Source organism: Cynocephalus volans, chromosome 5, assembly GCF_027409185.1.
Source record: "Cynocephalus volans isolate mCynVol1 chromosome 5, mCynVol1.pri, whole genome shotgun sequence".
Classification (NCBI taxonomy): Eukaryota; Metazoa; Chordata; class Mammalia; order Dermoptera; family Cynocephalidae; genus Cynocephalus; species Cynocephalus volans.
Window position 1 is genome coordinate 76446994 of NC_084464.1, and position 18734 is coordinate 76465727.

Here is an 18734-nt window from a genome sequence, read left to right on the forward strand (position 1 = left end):
TTGAGATACTTTCCCTCTATACCTAACTTATAGAGGGTCTTTGTCATGAATGAGTGTTGAATTTTATCAAATGCCTTTTCAGCATCTATAGAGATGATCATATGGTCCTTGTGTTTGAGTTTATTAATATGGTGTATCACATTTATTGATTTGCATATGTTGAACCAACCTTGCATCCCTGGGATGAATCCCACTTGATCGTGATGAATAATTTTACGTATGTGTTGCTGTATTCTGTTTGCTAGTATTTTAGTGAGGATTTTTGCATCTATATTCATCAAGGATATCGGCCTGTAGTTTTCTTTTTTGGTTATATCTTCACCTGGTTTTGGTATCAGGATGATGTTTGCTTCATAGAATGAGTTTGGGAGATTTGCGTCCGTTTCAATCTTTTGGAATATTTTGTAAAGAATCGGTGTCAATTCCTGTTTGAATGTTTGGTAAAATGCTGCTGTGAATCCATCTGGTCCTGGGCTTTTCTTTGTTGGGAGCCTTCTGATAACAGCTTCAATCTCCTTTATTGTTATTGGTCTGTTCAAATTTTCTACGTCTTCACGGTTCAGTTTTGGGAGCTTGTGTGTGTCCAGAAATTTATCCATTTCCTCCAGATTTTCAAATTTGTTGGCGTATAGTTGTTTATAGTAGTCTCGAATGATTCCTTGTATTTCAGATGAATCAGTTGTGATATCGCCTTTTTCATTTCTAATTTTTGTTATTTGAGTCTTCTCTCTTCTTTTTTTTGTTAGCCATGCTAATGGTTTGTCAATTTTATTTATGTTTTCAAAAAACCAACTTTTTGATTCGTTGATCTTTTGAATTGTTTTTTGGTTTTCAATTTCATTCAGTTCTGCTCTGATCTTAATGATTTCTTTCCATCTGCTAACTTTAGGTTTGGATTGTTCTTGTTTTTCTAGTTCTTTAAGGTGAAGTGTTAGTTTGTTCACTTGCCATCTTTCTATTCTTCTGAAGTGAGCATTTAATGCAATAAATTTTCCCCTCAATACTGCTTTTGCAGTATCCCACAGGTTTTGGTATGATGTATCATTGTTTTCATTAGTTTCAATAAATTTTTTGATTTCCTGCTTGATTTCTTCTTGGACCCATGTGTCATTAAGTAGAATGCTGTTTAATTTCCATGTGTTTGTATAGTTTCCAGAGTTTCGTTTGTTATTAATTTCTAGTTTTAATCCATTGTGGTCTGAGAAGATACATGGGATTATTCCAATTTTTTTGAATTTATTGAGACTTGATTTGTGACCTAATATGTGATCTATCCTGGAGAATGATCCATGTGCTGATGAGAAGAATGAATATTCTGAGGTTGTTGGGTGGAATGTTCTGTAGATATCTGCCAATTCCAATTGGTCTAGAGTCTTGTTTAGATCTTGTGTTTCTCTACTGATTCTTTGCGTAGATGATCTGTCTAATATTGACAGTGGGGTGTTCAGGTCCCCTGCTATTATGGTATTAGTGTCTATTTCCTTCTTTAGGTCTAATAGAGTTTGTTTTATAAATCTGGCTGCTCCAACATTGGGTGCATACATATTTATGATTGTTATGTCTTCTTGATGGATCAGTCCTTTTATCATTAAGTAGTGTCCCTCATTGTCTCTTTTTATGGTTTTTAGTTTAAAGTCTATTTTGTCAGATATAAGAATAGCTACTCCAGCTCGTTTTTCTTTTCTATTTGCATGGTAAATCTTTTTCCATCCTTTCACTCTTAGTCTGTGTGAATCTGTATGGGTGAGGTGGGTCTCTTGTAGGCAGCATATAGTTGGGTCCTGCTTTTTGATCCAGTCAGCCAGTCTGTGTCTTTTAATTGGGGAATTTAAGCCTTTTACATTAAGAGTTGTTATTGAAAGGTGTTGATTTATTCCTAGCATTTTCTTGGTTGTTTGGTTGTGTTAAGTGTCTTTTGTTCCTTGCTTTCTGATTTACTGTTTGTTTTCTGTGTTTGTTGGTTCCTTAGGTTGTAGATAGTGTTTTTGTTAGCTTGTTTTCTCTTCATGAGTGCCATTTTTATTATACTAGCGGCTTTAGATTTTTCTTGGGTTTTTATGGCAGTGGTAGTTATTTTTCAGGAACCAAACCCAGTACTCCCTTGAGGATTTCTTGTAAGGGTGGTCTTGTGTTAGTGAACTCCCGCAGTTTTTGTTTGTCTGAGAAATATACTATTTGCCCCTCATTTTGGAAGGATAGCCTTGCAGGGTAGAGTATTCTTGGCTGGCAATCTTTGTCTTTTAGTATTTTGAAAATATATTCCTATTCCTTTCTAGCTTTTAGGGTTTGTGATGAAAAGTCTGATGTTAACCTGATTGGGGCTCCCTTATAGGTGATTTGACGCTTCTCTCTTGCAGCTTTTAAGATTCTCTCTTTATCTCTGAGTTTTGCCAATTTGACTATGACATGTCTTGGAGAAGGTCTTTTTGGGTTGAATACATTTGGAGATCGTTGAGCTTCCTGGATCTGAAGATCTGTGATTTTTCCTATACCTGGGAAGTTTTCTGCCACTATTTTGTTGAATATGTTTTCAATGGAATCTCCATTTTCCTCCCCTTCTGGAATACCCATGACTCGGATATTTAATCGCTTATGGTTGTCTGATATCTCTCTCAGATTTTCTTCCATGTCCTTGATTCTTTTTTCTTTCTTTTTGTCTGCTTGTGTTATTTCAAACAGCCCATCTTCAAGTTCAGAGGTTCTCTCTTCAACTTCGAGAAGCCTGCTGGTTAAACTCTCCGTTGTGTTTTTTATTTCGTTGAATAACTTCTTCAGTTCAGCAAGTTCTGCTACGTTTTTTTTCAGGACATTGATTTCCTTGTACATTTCCTCTTTCAGATCCTGTATACTTTTCCTCATTTCATCATGATGTCTAGCTGAGTTTTCTTGTATCTCATTCAGTTTCCTTAGAATTATCCCTCGAAATTCCTTGTCAGTCATTTCAAGGGCTTCTTGTTCTATAGGATCTAGAGTTTGAGATTTATTAACTTTTGGTGGTGTACTTTCTTGATTTTTTGTATTTCTGGTATCTTTTTTTTGATGTTTATTCATTGTGGCAGGGGGTTTCACAGTCCACCGTTTTGAGACTAATGACTAACTAGGGTGTTGCTGTGGTTGCCAATTTCGTATGGCTCCCTCCGTGACTTGCTCAGTTGGCCTCTAGTGCCTTGTGTGTGTGGTTGCCTCGGGTTTTGGGCTTCTCCGGGGAGCCACCTTTCTGGTCAGCTTGGACTCTGCTGGGCTGGTGGATCACGTACAACAGGGTGTGTGATCTCTGTTGAGCTTTCACTTCCCGTGCAGGACTTCTCCCTGTTCCGTGTGCTCTGGCCCAGGCTGTTAGATCGTGCAGTAGCGACTCCACCGGGTGTGTGGTTTTTGTGGAGTCTCCGCCTCCCCGGCCGCACGTCTCCCCACTCTGTGCACACTGTGCTGGGCTGGGGCGTGTCTTCTGCACCCCTCGTCTATCAGCTGGGCCTTGAAGACCCTGCTCGGCACCGCCTCGCCCAGGAAGTCTACCAGGTTTCTGCTGGGCACAGACGACCGGTCTCTCTGGGTGCCTTTGTAGCACTATGTAGATCTTTCTCGGGTCTTGTTCACCTTTGTATCCCCCCAGTATAAACCGAGTCTAGCGCCCAGCTGCAGCCTGCTCTCCGGCAGGTTCAAGCGGACCTGGGAACTCTCCTACCACACTATTCCCAACCAGAAATTCGTTAGGCTTTTTTCCAAACTGGTGGCCGCAGAGATGGTATCTGCCTCCCAGTAACAGGGAGTTTACCTGGGGCCGGAGTCCAGGGTATGGTGGAGTGACAGTCGGCCCGCCCGTACTTCCTTGCCCTCCTGACACTGGCCCGGGACGCCCCCCGCCTCCAGCCCCGCCAGAGAACCACCGAGGGAGTGAGAGCGAAGGCCGGTCCGCAGGCTCCGGAAAGCCTGGCGCCAGGCCAGCAAATGGGAGGGCTCAGTGATGGCCGCGCAGGGCGGAGCTGCCCGCAGCTGGGTAAATGGAGGCAGCACCTGGCGGTGAGTGGCCTGGTGGTGCAGGCGGGAGCCGCGTGGGCATCCACCCCCCGAACAGAGCTGTGCCAGGGGTCACTCACAGTGCTGTGCCAGGTCGGGTGCTCGCTCTCTGTCTCTGGTTTGCCGCCTTTCCCAGTTCTCGGCCGCTGCCGCCTCAGGCTGTTCAGTCGCGGCGCAGCTCGGGCGCTCACAGGAATCTTCTTTAATGCCGGCCTGAAACCTTGAATCCTGAATAGGGCAGCTGGCCGCCTTCAGCGCGGCCCCGGCCTCCGGGATCCTGGCTGCATCCACAGCAGCCCTGGCGCCGTGTTCCCTGTTTCGAAACTCGCTTTTGCAGCTAAGAAACAGTTCTTTTCCTGCTCCACACTTCAAAGCTGTTGCCTGTAAATGAGGCAGCCTCTCCTGCCGGGGGCAAAGTGGCGGTCACCCCCCCACGACCGGTCAGCAGCAGCAGTCCTCCCTTAAGAGATGGCGAGAGGAAGGTCCACAAGTTTCCCGGCTGCCTGAGGCCCAGTGGCCGCCTTTTCCACCTCAGCTACTCCGCCTGCATGAGGTTCTTACCAAATATACTAAAGAAAGATGACTGCAGTGTGTTAAAGGTCTATTTTTTTTTTTTTAATAAAATGAAAATGCTCATTTCTTACTATTTAATGCCAGTCTTGTTTCAGACAAATTTTAGAAGCAGAAATTAATTACTTCTATTTTTGCAGGTGATTTTTATACTTGCAGGCTCTTTATTTTCTTTATTTGAGGTTTTTTTTTTTTTTTTTTAAAGATAGGAAATGTGCTGTGAGCTCATTTTTGAGTGATCACAATCACTTGGCTTCTATTAATGCTTCATATTGCAACCTCTAGGAAATGATTGATTAAAATAGCAGTCAGAATCTTTCTTCTAATCAGCATTGTGATAACTCTTTTGAAGCTTATAAAGGTTGTGCAGGAACTGTGGTTGTAAGATGTTATCTCTACATGCATTTTTTTAACATTACTGATGCTACTTTACAGGAAAACATGCATGTGACATAGATACCTACGGGTGACTAGGTCATACCAAAATATGTTAGTTACTTTCAGATTTTAAAAATAATATTTTAAAGTACATTTATTTCCTTAGTTAAAATATTGCATGATAAATATATTTAATATTAAACAAATAAACATTCTGTTGAGTATGTTTGCTAGACAAACCTTTTTTTTTTTTATAGGCAAACCATTTGGAAATTTAAAAATAACTGTTGTTGAAGTACTATTTTTGGAACTTCTGTTTAAGCTTTTAGATTTAATTGTGTAATCTTTTTAATGTGATAGCATTTGAGTCCATGGTTTTTTCTTGGACATTCCTATGTATATAGCAGTAACTCAGATAGCTCAAGGTCTTAGGTATCATTTGTAAGCTAAAGATTCCCTAAACTTTTATACCAGACATTGTCCTAGGTAGAGTATACAGAGATCAGTAAAGTGAAGTCCCTATTCTCAAAGAGATCACTGTTTCTCAGAAAAGACAGCTAAAACAATTAACTGTAAATTATTGTGATAAACGTTATTAAAAAAGTGTTGTTGGGGAATTGGAGAAGGCTTTATAGAACTAAGCCTTAAAAGGAAATTACCGTTAGCAGTTAGTGTTAAGTTCTGTGTTTCTCATCGTATTTTATTTTCTGTGTATAAAAGATATTCAAGGAAGCCTTTCTGTTTGTTAGTATATCATGGTAATAAGAAGTTTAAGAGAAGTTTCTTCTCAGATGAGCACACAATTTTTTCTTATTCCTTAAATGATGTGAAAGCTACAAGGCAAGTTTATTGAGATCTCAGTAAATTTTCTGTTCATTTTTTATATATACTGCATAATATTTTTATGCTTTTTATACTTATAATGATTTATCATTTAGTCAACCTCATTTTCCCACTTTCTACAGGGTTTCTGTACCTTAAAATTGTCTTTTATTTCTATCTGAAAGTCAGTCAAGTGGTACTGTACAAATTTTAGGTACATCTATATATATCAAAACTTTAAAAAAATCAATATTTCAATAAAAGAAATTTAGCAGTAATCAGGTACTATGATATTATATTTTTTGGCCACACATTATAGCATAGCTGAAACTCTTTATGGTGGCAGAGCACTGTTCATTTGTCCTTGTACCTTGTCCAGACTTTATCTGCTGAAACTGGATCTGTCTTTTAATTATCACCTCAGATGTCCCTGTTTCTATAAAACCTGCAGTAATACCACCAGCCAGCATTCATCTGTTCTTCTGTGTTCTTCATCATTTGCACTTACACTGTAACCATCGTCTGACTTACTAGCGGTTGAAGCTCCTTGAAGGCAGGATATGTTTAATACCTTGGTCGAAATAGACACTTAATACATAATTGTTCATTTAAATTGAATCTAGAAAACTCAGGTTTGATGAAAAAGTATTTTATTTACCCTTTAACCCTTCTTTTAGAATTTTGGCACTGATATCAGGGATTGTTAAATCTCTGGTGTGTTCTGTTTGCTCCTATCAACATGTAAATATAATTCACATTGAATTAGGTAGATCACAGGGTTAGCTTCTTTAACAAAAAGACTCCAAGGTACCATGGCTTAAACAGGATAGAAGTTTATTTCTCCTTCACATTAGTTTGGAGATGAACTGTCCAGTGTGGATAGAGTAGCTCTATTACATTCAACATGGAGCTTTTGTATCTGGATCCATGGTAGTACGTTCACTTCTTATCGTCTTCATGCTAATGGAAAAGGAGAAGAGGCCAGGGGAACACAGGCCCAATTCGATTGATGGCAAAACACATAATTTCTGCTCACATTCTGTTAGCCAGAACTTGGTTACGTGGCCACACTTTGCTGCAGGGGAGGCTGAGAAATGTAGTCTCTCTATGTGGGCAGCCATATTTCTAGCTAAAACTCAGAGGCCTTTATTACTAAAGATATTAAAGACAACAACTTCTGCCATGGAGTTTTTGGTTTTATTTCCATTTTTAAAAATAGTAGATCGATTGCTCTAGGAATCAAAGAACCTGAGTATTTGAGTAAGTCATCAGATATGTCAGATTGTTTATTACCTAGCTTGTTCCCTTACTATAAGTGATGCAGAAGGCCATATAGAGCCTTCACAGTAAGAATTTTACTACTTTAGGACTAATTATAAATGAAAAAACAGCAGATACCTGTTGTGGCATATTATGTGTGACAAGTTGTCATGAGCTGTAGACACTTATAGGAAAGGGGAATGGAGGGGTGAAGTCATAAGGAAAAGCTTGAAGGAAAAGATAGGATTTTAGTTAGACCTTAAAGATGGGGTACGATTTGTGTGGTTATAGGCAGAACATTCTAGGCAAGGTAAATTGTGTGCAGGAAAGTGCCAGGTTGGGATAATTGAATTGTATTCAAGGAAAAGCAAGGAGTCTGTTTGTATTGGCTCCTAAGAGCATTTAAGTTGGAGTTGTGCAAAATAAAGTCAATTTAAAGAACGATCAAGATCAAGGTGGTAATGAAAGCAATATAGAAGAAAATAGAAAACGGTTAAAGTTTTGGAGTAGGAGACTGAAATGGTGCAAGAGTTTAATCTGGTAATGGAATTCAGAGTGGATGAAATCCCAGCTTTTCACTCTGCCTAATCTCTGTGAGATTACCTATGACCTTTCCGTTATCTCAGTTATCACATCCAGATGTTCTTTCCTAGCCCCATTCTTCTTGTCTTCTCTGAAACATTTGGCACTGTTAACCATCTTTTCTTCCTCTTCTAATTTTGTACTGCTTTTTATTTTCTCCCTAAGACCTAGTATTCTGGATTTTTTTGCTCTTTTTGTTCTTGGGGCTGCAGCTCTCATCTTGAAGGGTGCTCATGTTTGTTTCTCCAGTTTCAACTTTAGTCTTACACTCTTAATTGCTTTCTGGATATTTTCATCTTGATGCTTCACTATCATTTAAAGCATTCAGCAGATCTCCTGCAAAGTTCTGACTCCACAAGTACCTTTATGGTTTAAATCCCAGGTGTGAACTTGCAGACATTTTGGCCTCTGTCTTCTCCTTTTACTATATTTTCTGTCACTAAGTCCTGTCAGTTTTTCCTGGTGATTCTTGCATTTGTTGATTTCCATTCTTATTGCCAGCACAATTATCTGTTCCCCAACAAAGTGGGTATATGAAAGCAGATCAGGAAGTTTGCTGAATGCTTGAATTGAAGACTTTCTCAAGAATACTCTAGAACCTTGCAATCAAAATGCGGTCTGTGGATGGCACCATGGGCATCACTGGGAACCTGTTAGGAATGCAGAATCTCAGGGGCCACTCCGGGGGCTACAGAATTAGTGTGCATTTTCATAATATCCCCAGATGATGTGCATGCACATTAGAGTTTGAGTGACACTGATCCAGAATTCACTTGCATTTCCTTAACTCTTTTTTTGTTTGAGACTTAACTGCTAAAATAGTTAAACTCTCCAGCTATTTATCTATTTGTAACTATTTACCTTAGATTTCAGTGTAATCTTCACAACAGATTGTTGTGTTAAAAATTGTTATTTTTAGACAGAGTGGAGAGTCAATGGGGGAAGCAACTCAATCTAGCACAGACATAGATGTCTCAGATGTATGTTTGTCAGTTTATAGATGTCATTCCTTAAATGTAAAAACAATATTTTGTGATAAATTATATATACATAATCTACCTCCTGTGTAATTAAGGAATTTTGGGTGGCATGTGTTTAGTTTTACTATATTGTAATTACTTGTTTCAATGATGTTTTGTAGAGAATCTCTAACCTTTAGATAAAAAGTATGTACTTAAAACAGAAGCCTGCATTTTTAAAAAAGCTTTATTTTTTTTTAAAAATTTTATTTTGTCGATATACATTGTAGCTGATTATTGCTCCCCATCACCAAGACCTCCCTCCCTTCTCCCTCCCCTCTCCCCCCCCAACAATGTCCTTTCTGTTTGCTTGTCATATCAACTTCAAGTAATTGTGGTTGTTATATCTTCTCCCCCCCCCCCCCGGTTTTGTGTGTGTGTGTGCGTGAATTTATATATTAATTTTTAGCTCCCACCAATAAGTGAGAACATGTGGTATTTTTCTTTCTGTTCCTGACTTGTTTCACTTAATATAATTCTCTCAAGGTCCATCCATGTTGTTGCAAATGGCAGTATTTCATTCGTTTTTATAGCTGAGTAGTATTCCATTGTGTAGATGTACCACATTTTCCGTATCCACTCATCTGATGATGGACATTTGGGCTGGTTCCAACTCTTGGCTATTGTAAAGAGTGCTGCGATAAACATTGGGGAACAGGTATACCTTCGACTTGATGATTTCCATTCCTCTGGGTATATTCCCAACAGTGGGATAGCTGGGTCGTATGGTAGATCTATCTGCAATTGTTTGAGGAACCTCCATACCATTTTCCATAGAGGCTGCACCATTTTGCAGTCCCACCAACAATGTATGAGAGTTCCTTTTTCTCCGCAGCCTCGCCAGCATTTATCGTTCATAGTCTTTTGGATTTTAGCCATCCTAACTGGGGTTAGATGGTATCTCAATGTGATTTTGATTTGCATTTCCCGGATGCTGAGTGATGTTGAGCATTTTTTCATATGTCTGTTGGCCAAAAAAAGCTTGATTTTTATTGGTGTCTCTTACTATGTATATATTTTTCATAGTCAAGTAATTTATAGAAGTCTGGTAGGTATAAGCTTCCGAATATTTGATATAACTTCCAGATATTACTTTTATTTTTCCATTTTTACTTTGCTAAACAAGCTATATGTGAAAATAATTATAAGAAAATTGAAAATTATCATGAAAGAACTTATTCAGAGATATGAAGAATAATATATAATATAGCTAAGGCTTGTATTCTTGTATACATATGTGAGTTTCTCAGCAGTGTTTTCCAGAATGTTTTGACCATGACCCAAAGAACCAACATTTTATAGCACATCTCAGTTCATATATGCATATTATGTGTTACCAAAATAAAAGTTTATATTCTTACCACCTGGCTAAGGAAGTTCAGTATAACCAATGCTGTCCAAGCCCACAGTGCATTTTCCCCTGATCACATCCTCTTTCCTGCACCACCAGTTGCCTGCTTCAGTTTCATGACATTTGTAGGTACTTTTAATTAATATGCAGTATGTTATTATATTACATGTTTTTCATCTTATGTAAATGGTTTCATATTGTGTATATTTGTTTATAACCTTTCTTAAACTCTGTTATATTTGAAATTTACCCATGTTGATTTTTGAGGCAGTTCTTGTTGTTTCTCATTGTTGCCAACACTTAGTACTAAAAGATTTCTAAAAAATTTTCTAATATGTTGGATGCAAAATGGAGGTCATTGTAGTTTAAAAGGGCACTTTCCCTAATTACCAGTGAGATTGTGCTTGTTTTCAGATGTTTATTGGCCATACATTTCTTCTGTGAATTACCAGTTCATATCTTTTTGCCTATTTTCTATTGGATTGGTTATCCTTTTCTTAATTAATTTCTAGGTTTATTTTTTAAATGTTTTTGATTTTTATTTGTTGTTAATCTTTTAAGCAATATCTCATGCATTTAATAAAGAACTTTTTATTGTAGGGTATTAACTACTTGTGGTTCAAATATGCTGAGTGAATAAACTGTTGATGTAAATTAGTTTTAAAAACTTAGACAGATTTGGGGAAAGTTTCTAGGAAAGCAAAATCAGTAAAATCATTAAGGTCCTTAAAGGTTGGTTTTAAATTTTTTAGAGCAGCCAAGGCATATGTCTTCTTAATAAGCTGTTGGTAGTACCATTTGAAAATTTGAGCATGTGATTTCTGTAAGCTTCTATTATAATTGTACTAACCAGAATACTTCTAATATGCTGTCATGATGTTTATTTTAGTTTTTAATACTTGCTTTCTTTTGTTTCCTCTGCTTAATTAGGTCCCCGATGGGCTTCCTGGAATATTGGTGTGTTTATTTGCATCAGATGTGCTGGAATTCATAGAAATCTTGGGGTTCATATATCCAGGGTCAAGTCAGTTAACCTAGACCAATGGACACCAGAACAGATACAGGTAAACATTTATTTTACCAAGAAATTAAAACTACTTAAAATAATTTAAAAATATTTAACCCTTCTTGCAGCTAAGGAGTAACACTGAGGGCTAGTCAGTTAGCTTGGTTAGAGCATGGTGTTAGTAACACCAAGATCAAGGATCCCCATGCTGGCCAGAAAGAAAAATAAACAAACAAACAAACAAACAAACAAACAAACAAATAAATAAATAAAAAGGATTAACACTGAAAAGTAGTGTATTGAAATGGCTTGTGCCACATATAAAATTTGAATGTTATTGAATTGTCAATTCATAGATGTTTATTTCTTCTTGGGTCTATAGTAAAGTCAGTTTTTAATCTGTTTTTATCTAAAATGTTGATTTTGAAGTATTTAAAAAATAGTTTTCTTAAGTTGATAAAATTTGCTGGTATAATTTTATAACTTGTTTTATTTTCTTGACAGTAGAGGGAGCCTGGGTAAAGATAAAGAAAAATCTGTCTCTAGCCTAAAAATGACTTGAAGGTTTTCCCTTCTGTACAGAGATGTTCTTGATTTTCAGGCAGGACCTAATAACTAAGAAAACCCGGTGAGCAAATATTCTTTTGACCAATTTAAACTTGTTGAGAGTGGTTTAGCTTTGTTAGAGATAAATTTGTAATTTTAAGGGTTTGCCATTTTTCCAGTATGACAGTCTTAAATTCTCAAAATCTTTCTAATCCTAAAAGTTGGCTGCTAAGGTAGAAATGATTACTTCTACTGGCCTTATTTTGTAATTCACAGTGGAATTACACTACTTTTTAAATGGCTTTTTGAAATTACTTTTAGTCAGTATGAAGTACTACATATATAAATATATGTGGTTGAACCTCAGTGATATGCATGCATACCTCAGAATCAGAAAAAAACAACACAAATTTGCTAGGATGGAGTAAGGTAAGGGTAGAAACAATAGAGATCTTCGGGCTGTAAAGTCAAGCATAATAATATTTTTTCCACTCTTAAATTAGCTTGAACTTTTTGCTGGTTAGAGCAGAAAAGGAAATATGACCATTTTTGTATTTTTAAGATTTGTAATGACAAACATGCTAGTAATATTGATTTGATCAGTACATACTGTACACAGATACTGATAGTCATCTCTGTACCCCATGAATATATATATGCTAAAGAAAAAGATCTTTGAGGAGAAAACCATAATACTAGTAACATCAAAGAAGCAGAGCTTTAGAACACTTCATATAAGGCAGTGTTCTTAATGATAACTCTGTCGCCTGCGTGGTAACAGATTTCATGATGTTGTTTAAGTTTTTTTTAAGAAAATGTGAGGTGCATCTTGAAAATATAACTTGGTGTTTGTAGTGTGTTATGGAGATACAAAACATTCAGGACTAAGTATATTACCTTTGAAATGATTCATTTCAAACTAAGGACAAAACATGGAATCCCTGGACAATTCAGTTCTCCAGAACTGAATTTTTCTCAACTAGGCCGTTGAGAGGAATTGAATAGCAGGTTATTTTGAGGTGGGCAGCTGTATAGCTTAGAGCAGAGCTTCTCAAGCAGAGGGTTGCAGTTCACTTGTTTTCTGTGGAATAGATAACAGGTACATGGCAAGATAATGAATTATTAAAAATGTAAGGATTTTAAAAATAATTATTAAGTAATGTACAATATTTGAAATTGTATTTCAATACAATTTGCTTGTTTTCATCTGTCAACTTCTTCAAATAAGAATTATTATTTTGAAATGCAAGACTTTGATTAGTACTTGTCACCAGAGAATGTTCTGTTTGGCTCCTTATTCCATAGATCTCTTTTAGGTGTGCCATAATGAGAAAATTAGGATGTATCACTCAGAAATTAAATGAGTAGGCAATAAAGTTTTACTTAAAAATAAAAAACAGAGAAGCCTAATCACATAGACAGATGGACCACCCAATATTCTTGTGGTGGGCCTTGTAAATACTTGCAAGTAAAGCCAGTGTTGTTGTTTAAAAATTGTTCTGAGGCTGTTATGCAGTATAAGTAAGTGAGTAATTGGTGAAGACCCCTAAATTCCAAACTATAGAGCATGATCTTTATTGCAGCCTAGAAAATTTCAAGGCAACTGATTCTAGAGAAGCGGTAGAATAAAGTGTTTAAGAAGGTTGTCTATAGAGTCAGACTGCCAGAGTTAGACCTATGTGATTTCAACAGGATACGTAACCTTAGAGTGCCTCCGTTTCTTCATCTGTAAAGTGAGAATAGTAATAGTGCCTACTTCTGTAGGTTGCTGGAAGGATCAAATAAATTAATGTGGGTGAAGCATTTATCATAGTACCTGGCATATTTTAAATTCTCATTAAATATTAGCTTGTTAGTAGTAATGTTAGTCCATTTGCTCGTTATGTATAATCCTCAGTTTGCTGCCTTAATATCTTTCTGATCTTAAGAAGTTTAGCTTTCCAATTAATCTTTTGTGATGGATTGGTTGCTAAATGTACTACTGAATAAATAAACAAATCGATCCATTGTGTGGTATTATTGAGTATAAATGAATTTCTTTTTGAGAATATTTATTTCATCTTTAGTAGTATTGGATGTTAAGGCATTTTGAGATGTTTGGTTAGATAATCACATCAGTTGTCTATTGAAGTTGCTCCTTATTCAGATTTAAACATATCCTATTTCCTGTGGTGGTAGGTATAATCCATATAATCCAATTCTATACCTTGGCATTTTATTTATTTATTACCTTTTTAAAAAATTGAGGTAGAATTACAGAGAGAACAATTCACAGATCTCAGCAACACACCAATGAGGATAGAGTATTCCCATCACCCTAGAAAGTTCCCTTGTGCCAATTTCCAGTTAAGTCCCTTAGGGGCAAACACAACACTGATTTCTATCCCCTTAGGTTTGGAGTTTGTTCCTGTTAACTTGGATTCTTAATTCAGATTAGGAGAAGCAATGATTACAATGTGATTTAGTGTTCCATATTCATATAATATTTTATAAAAATTTCTTTGATATAAAAAAAGCTTGGGAAGTATTTATTTACAGAAGTAACAAATACTTTTAGTGCATTTAGTTCTACTCTATGTCTTCCCCTACGATCACACCTAACATTTCAAGATAATCATGTTTCTGATTTTTGAAGATGACACTTAAGTTTTTGTTCTACTTTTTAAAAGATCTTTTATTAGTAAATGTGGAAATGTGATTTAATCTCTGAGCCCAGTCAAACTATTAAATAAGAAGGATCTTTTATTTTTGTGATTCTGTAAAATGTAACTAGTTACTAAGTTTGGCCTCAGGATTACTTATCATCTGATATTATACGTGCCATGTTTTTATTAGTCATTTATGTATGTGTTATGTGTGTTTTTCAGTTTTTAGAATATCTACCCTATATGCATAGCTATGTTAGAAATTGTTGTATGCTTGTGTTTAAAAGAACATGATTTGTCTACCAAAAGTTATTTTGATTTTTATTAGTTTAGAAATGAAGTTATTCACCTTAAAAAAATCTTAAAATTCTTTCTTTTAATGTGGTTTATGGCTAGATTAAATAAATGTCTGATCTTGGGTTTATTGTCAGGTACTAGTCAGATTTTTGGAAAGAATCCAATTTTTTATACTGTTATAAATACTATAGCTTTTATATTTTATTTGGTACTGGCTCATTAACCTCAAGTCTTGATTATAATTTTTCTGCATTATTTAGGATTTCTTAATTATTCATTCTAATGACTTCAGTGTCTGCATTGAAGGAATAAAATTGAATAAAATCTTGTCTTCATTATAGAGGAACATTGCTTATACTTCCAAGTTTCTTAGCTCACTTGAAATTTGTACTGCTGAATAAAACCTCTTAGTGAGACCTTGTCCATATTGGAAAATATACTCCATATATTTGGTATTTATCTTGATAAACTTTGGACCATTTTTATTTAGTACTTTATGTATCTATAAATCTTGTAGTAATCTTCTCTCACAAACTCTTTGTTTACTATTTACTAGTGTCATTTATTGATGTTACTTAGTATTTTCTTGGAAACACCAGGCCCACACAATCAAAATTTATTCGTTTATAAAATACACACTGGGGAACTTTATGTTTGAAATTGCCTAGTCTGCATAGGCATATGACTTATCTTTAGTGAATTTGCCTTCAACATTTTCCTTCCTCTGTAACTTTACAATTTTTACTTTAGCTTCAATTACATTTTGGGATAGAAGGAAAGTATCTTTAAACCCAGCTCTCTTCTCAACCTAATTTATCATTATAACAAGAGAGTAAAAGCTTTTCTCCCTCTTTTTTTCTGTCTGTCCAACCTCTGAATGTTTCTTTGACCTCCAGCTTTTTGTTTCTTGATTGAGAGGAAGGCATGGAGGAAGGTAGTGAGTACTAGTATCTCTGCTTTTATTTTCATTCTCAGCCTTGCTTCCTGCTTTGCCACCTAATTAAAAAAATTTTATTCACTTCAGGGCATTTTTAAACTCTTTCTTCTTCTTTGAAACATGTTTTCTCTTTCCTTCCTTCAGAGAAGAGCCTCTTTCATACCCTTCATTTCCCCAACATGCAGCTCCTGACTTTGCTATACTCATTTGTTCATTTGTTTGATTATTCAGCCAGTAAGCACTATTAAGTTCTTGCCATGTGCCAGTCCTGTCTTCTAGGGACTAGTTCTTATCTTTTAACAGCTGGATTTCTTGAGCAAGGTCTTTACCTGCTATTTCATTTTTTTTTATCTTGCTTTTGCCTATACTAACTCGTTTCTGTTTTCACCTTTCTACTGATTTTGCCCTCTCAAAGAAATCTAGTTACTCCTAATGGCCCAATCCAACTCTCCATCCTCCTCCTCCTTGATCTTTTTGCTTCACTGGACACTAACTACTGCTTTCTTGAAGTTTATTCTTCTTTATAAATGAAGCTAATGTTATTATCACACTTTTTAAATTTTATTTTGTTGTTTTATTTAGTCACTATATTTTTTATTTCTTTTTCTGCTTTTCCCTCCTATCTGGAGATTTTTCTATAGTTTTGTCTTAAGTTTTTTTATTCTTTTGTTGTTTTCTGTAGGAAAACTCATTTACTCTCGTGAATTCAGATGTTATTTTTCTGTATAGATGATTCTCTTCCTCTTTCCAGTGGTGATTTCCAGTAGGACAATGAATTGCAGTCCTATTTTCAGATTGCTGCTAGAGGCCTTTGGTGTTCATGTATTTGTTATTCTTAAGAAATGTTGCAAATACTTGGTGTGAAATAATTTGTAATTTTCCTAAGCATTCATTTTAAGTATAGAAGTTGACTTCAAAAAGTTCTTGGAAAAATGGAATTAAAAGATAAAAATAAAAAATATAAACCTTTTTTTTTTTTATGACTGGTAAGGGGATCGTAACCCTTGGCACGGTGTGGTCTGCACCACGCTCAGCCAGTGAGTGCACCAGCCATCCCTATGTAGGATCCAATCGGCACTACCAGCGCTGCACTCCCAAGTGAGCCATGGGGCTGGCCCCCAAAATATAAACTTTTTATTTCAGCATAAGCTCCATCAAGTTCAAGATACTTTTGTAAGTGATGATACTTGCTGTTTAGTCCATCCCTGAAGAACTGTGGGTCCTGGGAATTTAACCATGAGAATGCACTACTTTTTACATTATTAACTGAAGAAAAATGGGTGCCCTTTAAAGATTTTTTAAGATAAGGAAACAAAAAGTCAGAAGGAGCCAAATCAGGACTGTAGGGTGGATGCCTAATGATTTCCTCTCACAAAATTGCCCTTGTTTGATGAGAGGAATGAGCAGAAGCCTTGTGTGATGAGCACTCTCTGGTGATGCTTTCCTGGGCATTTTTCTTCTAAAACTTTGGCTGACTTTTGCAAAACTCTCTCATAATAAGCAGATGTCATCATTCTTCGGCCCTTTGGAGAGTCAGGAAGCAAAATGCCTTGAGCATCCCAAAAAACTGTTGCCATGACCTTTGCTCTTGACTAGTCCACTTTTGCTTTGACTGGGTCAATTCCACCTCTTGGTAGTCCTGACTTTGATTGTTCTTTGTCTTTAGGATTGTACTGGTAAAGTCATGTTTCATCTCCTGTTATAGTTTTTCAAAGAAATGCTTCAGGATCTTGATCTCACTTGTTTAAAATTGCCATTGAAAACTCTGTTCTTGTCTGTAGATGATCTGGGTACAACAGTTTTGGAACCTATCAAGCAGAAAGTTTGCTCAACTTTAGTTTTTCAGTCAGAATTGTGTAAGCTGAACCAATTGAGATGTCTATGGTGTTGACTATTGTTTATGCTTTTAATCAGCAGTCCTCTTCAATTAGGGCATGAACAAGATTAATTTTTTCCTTGCAAATTGATGTGGATGGTCTGCTGCTGTGGGTTTTCTATGTAGCATTGTCTTGTCCCTTCTTAAAATGAGTTCTCCATTTGCAAACTGTTGATTTCTTTGGGGCATTATCCCTATAAACTTTTTGTAAAGCATCAAAGATTTCACCATTCCTCCTCCCCGCAAAGCTTCACCATCAATTTGATGTTCGTTCTTGCTTCAGTTACAGAATTCATGTAGGTTTGATAGGGGCTCTTTTCAAACTGATGTGCTTCAAACTAGATCCTGTTCAGACATATCATAACGAATTAGTATGAGTTTATTTTGGTGCAAAAAATTTTTGAAATTTGTGCATAGTTTTTTTTTTTAATAGTACACATTTTCCGTGAACTTTTTGAAGACTCCTCGTATGTTCTTTGAGTCTAGAGTTAGCCATGGCTTTGGAATCTCAACATAATTTTACATTTTCTACTCATTTTTGTATATTCAGTAACTCCTGTGAATTTATTAAAAATCTTGTTGCTTTGTGAAAAATGCTTTTTAAAGAAAGCTGGCTGTTAATGGAATGACTGAAGTTAAAAGAAAGGACTAGCTATGACCAGGCATAGATTTTTTTCCCCACAGATAACATTATCCGTTTGAGATGAGTAAAGAATGGAATATTAGAATTAACTGTTGCTCTGTAGCAGTATCAATCAAACCTTTATACGTTCCATGTGGAAACAGCAAAAAACGATTTATGGAATTGTTTCAGTGTTTCAGTGTGGGAAATAAATGTGGCTATAGTGCTAGTTATTAATGTGTAGCATTTGTAAATATTAAGTTTGGTAGATGTCTTTATTTTACTTATAACTTGACAAATCTAAAATTAAAATATTGATTTTGTTGTCTAGGTTAGCTTGCTTTCTTAGTTAATGTCATTGTTCCAGTGAATCTTAAAATCTTGTAGTGTTCTATGGTTCTTACTCCTTTCTCTGTTGTGCTTCTGTATTTCATCAGTTCTTAATTCTTTTGTTGCTTCTGCTGCTTTCTATTCTCATTTCTCTTACCATGTCCAAGCTTTAGTTTATTCCTGATGTTCTCATCACTGTCACCTCTCCATCTATTTTACATAGCACATTCAGAATAATCTTCCTAGAACATTGATTTGGTCATTTTACTTCTAAGAGATTCGCATTGATTGGTTCTCCTATGAGAATCATAAGTTTTATTTTCTTTAAATTGGTATTAAGACACCTTTGCCTTCTGGCTTTATCTTACTGTCTTTGACCTTACTCCAGATGTTTTACAACAGATAGCTTTGGCCATACATACAGATCTTCCTGCTGAAAGAATCTGATGGTGTTCTTGTGTTTTTGTTTTTGTTTT

At 36.1% G+C, this 18734-nt stretch overlaps 1 protein-coding gene across 3 annotated transcripts in view; it reads left to right on the forward strand.

The window, feature by feature from the left end:
• The window catches only part of SMAP1 (small ArfGAP 1), a 183043-nt gene that overhangs the window by 56308 nt on the left and 108001 nt on the right, over positions 1-18734 (forward strand). For 2 of the 3 annotated variants that reach the window (XM_063096667.1, XM_063096668.1), the window contains exon 2: positions 10930-11063. In XM_063096667.1, coding sequence (XP_062952737.1) covers positions 10930-11063 — 134 coding nt within the window. Of the gene's footprint in view, positions 1-10929; positions 11064-18734 lie in introns of those variants that run through there. The other variant, XM_063096669.1, reaches the window with a different exon arrangement.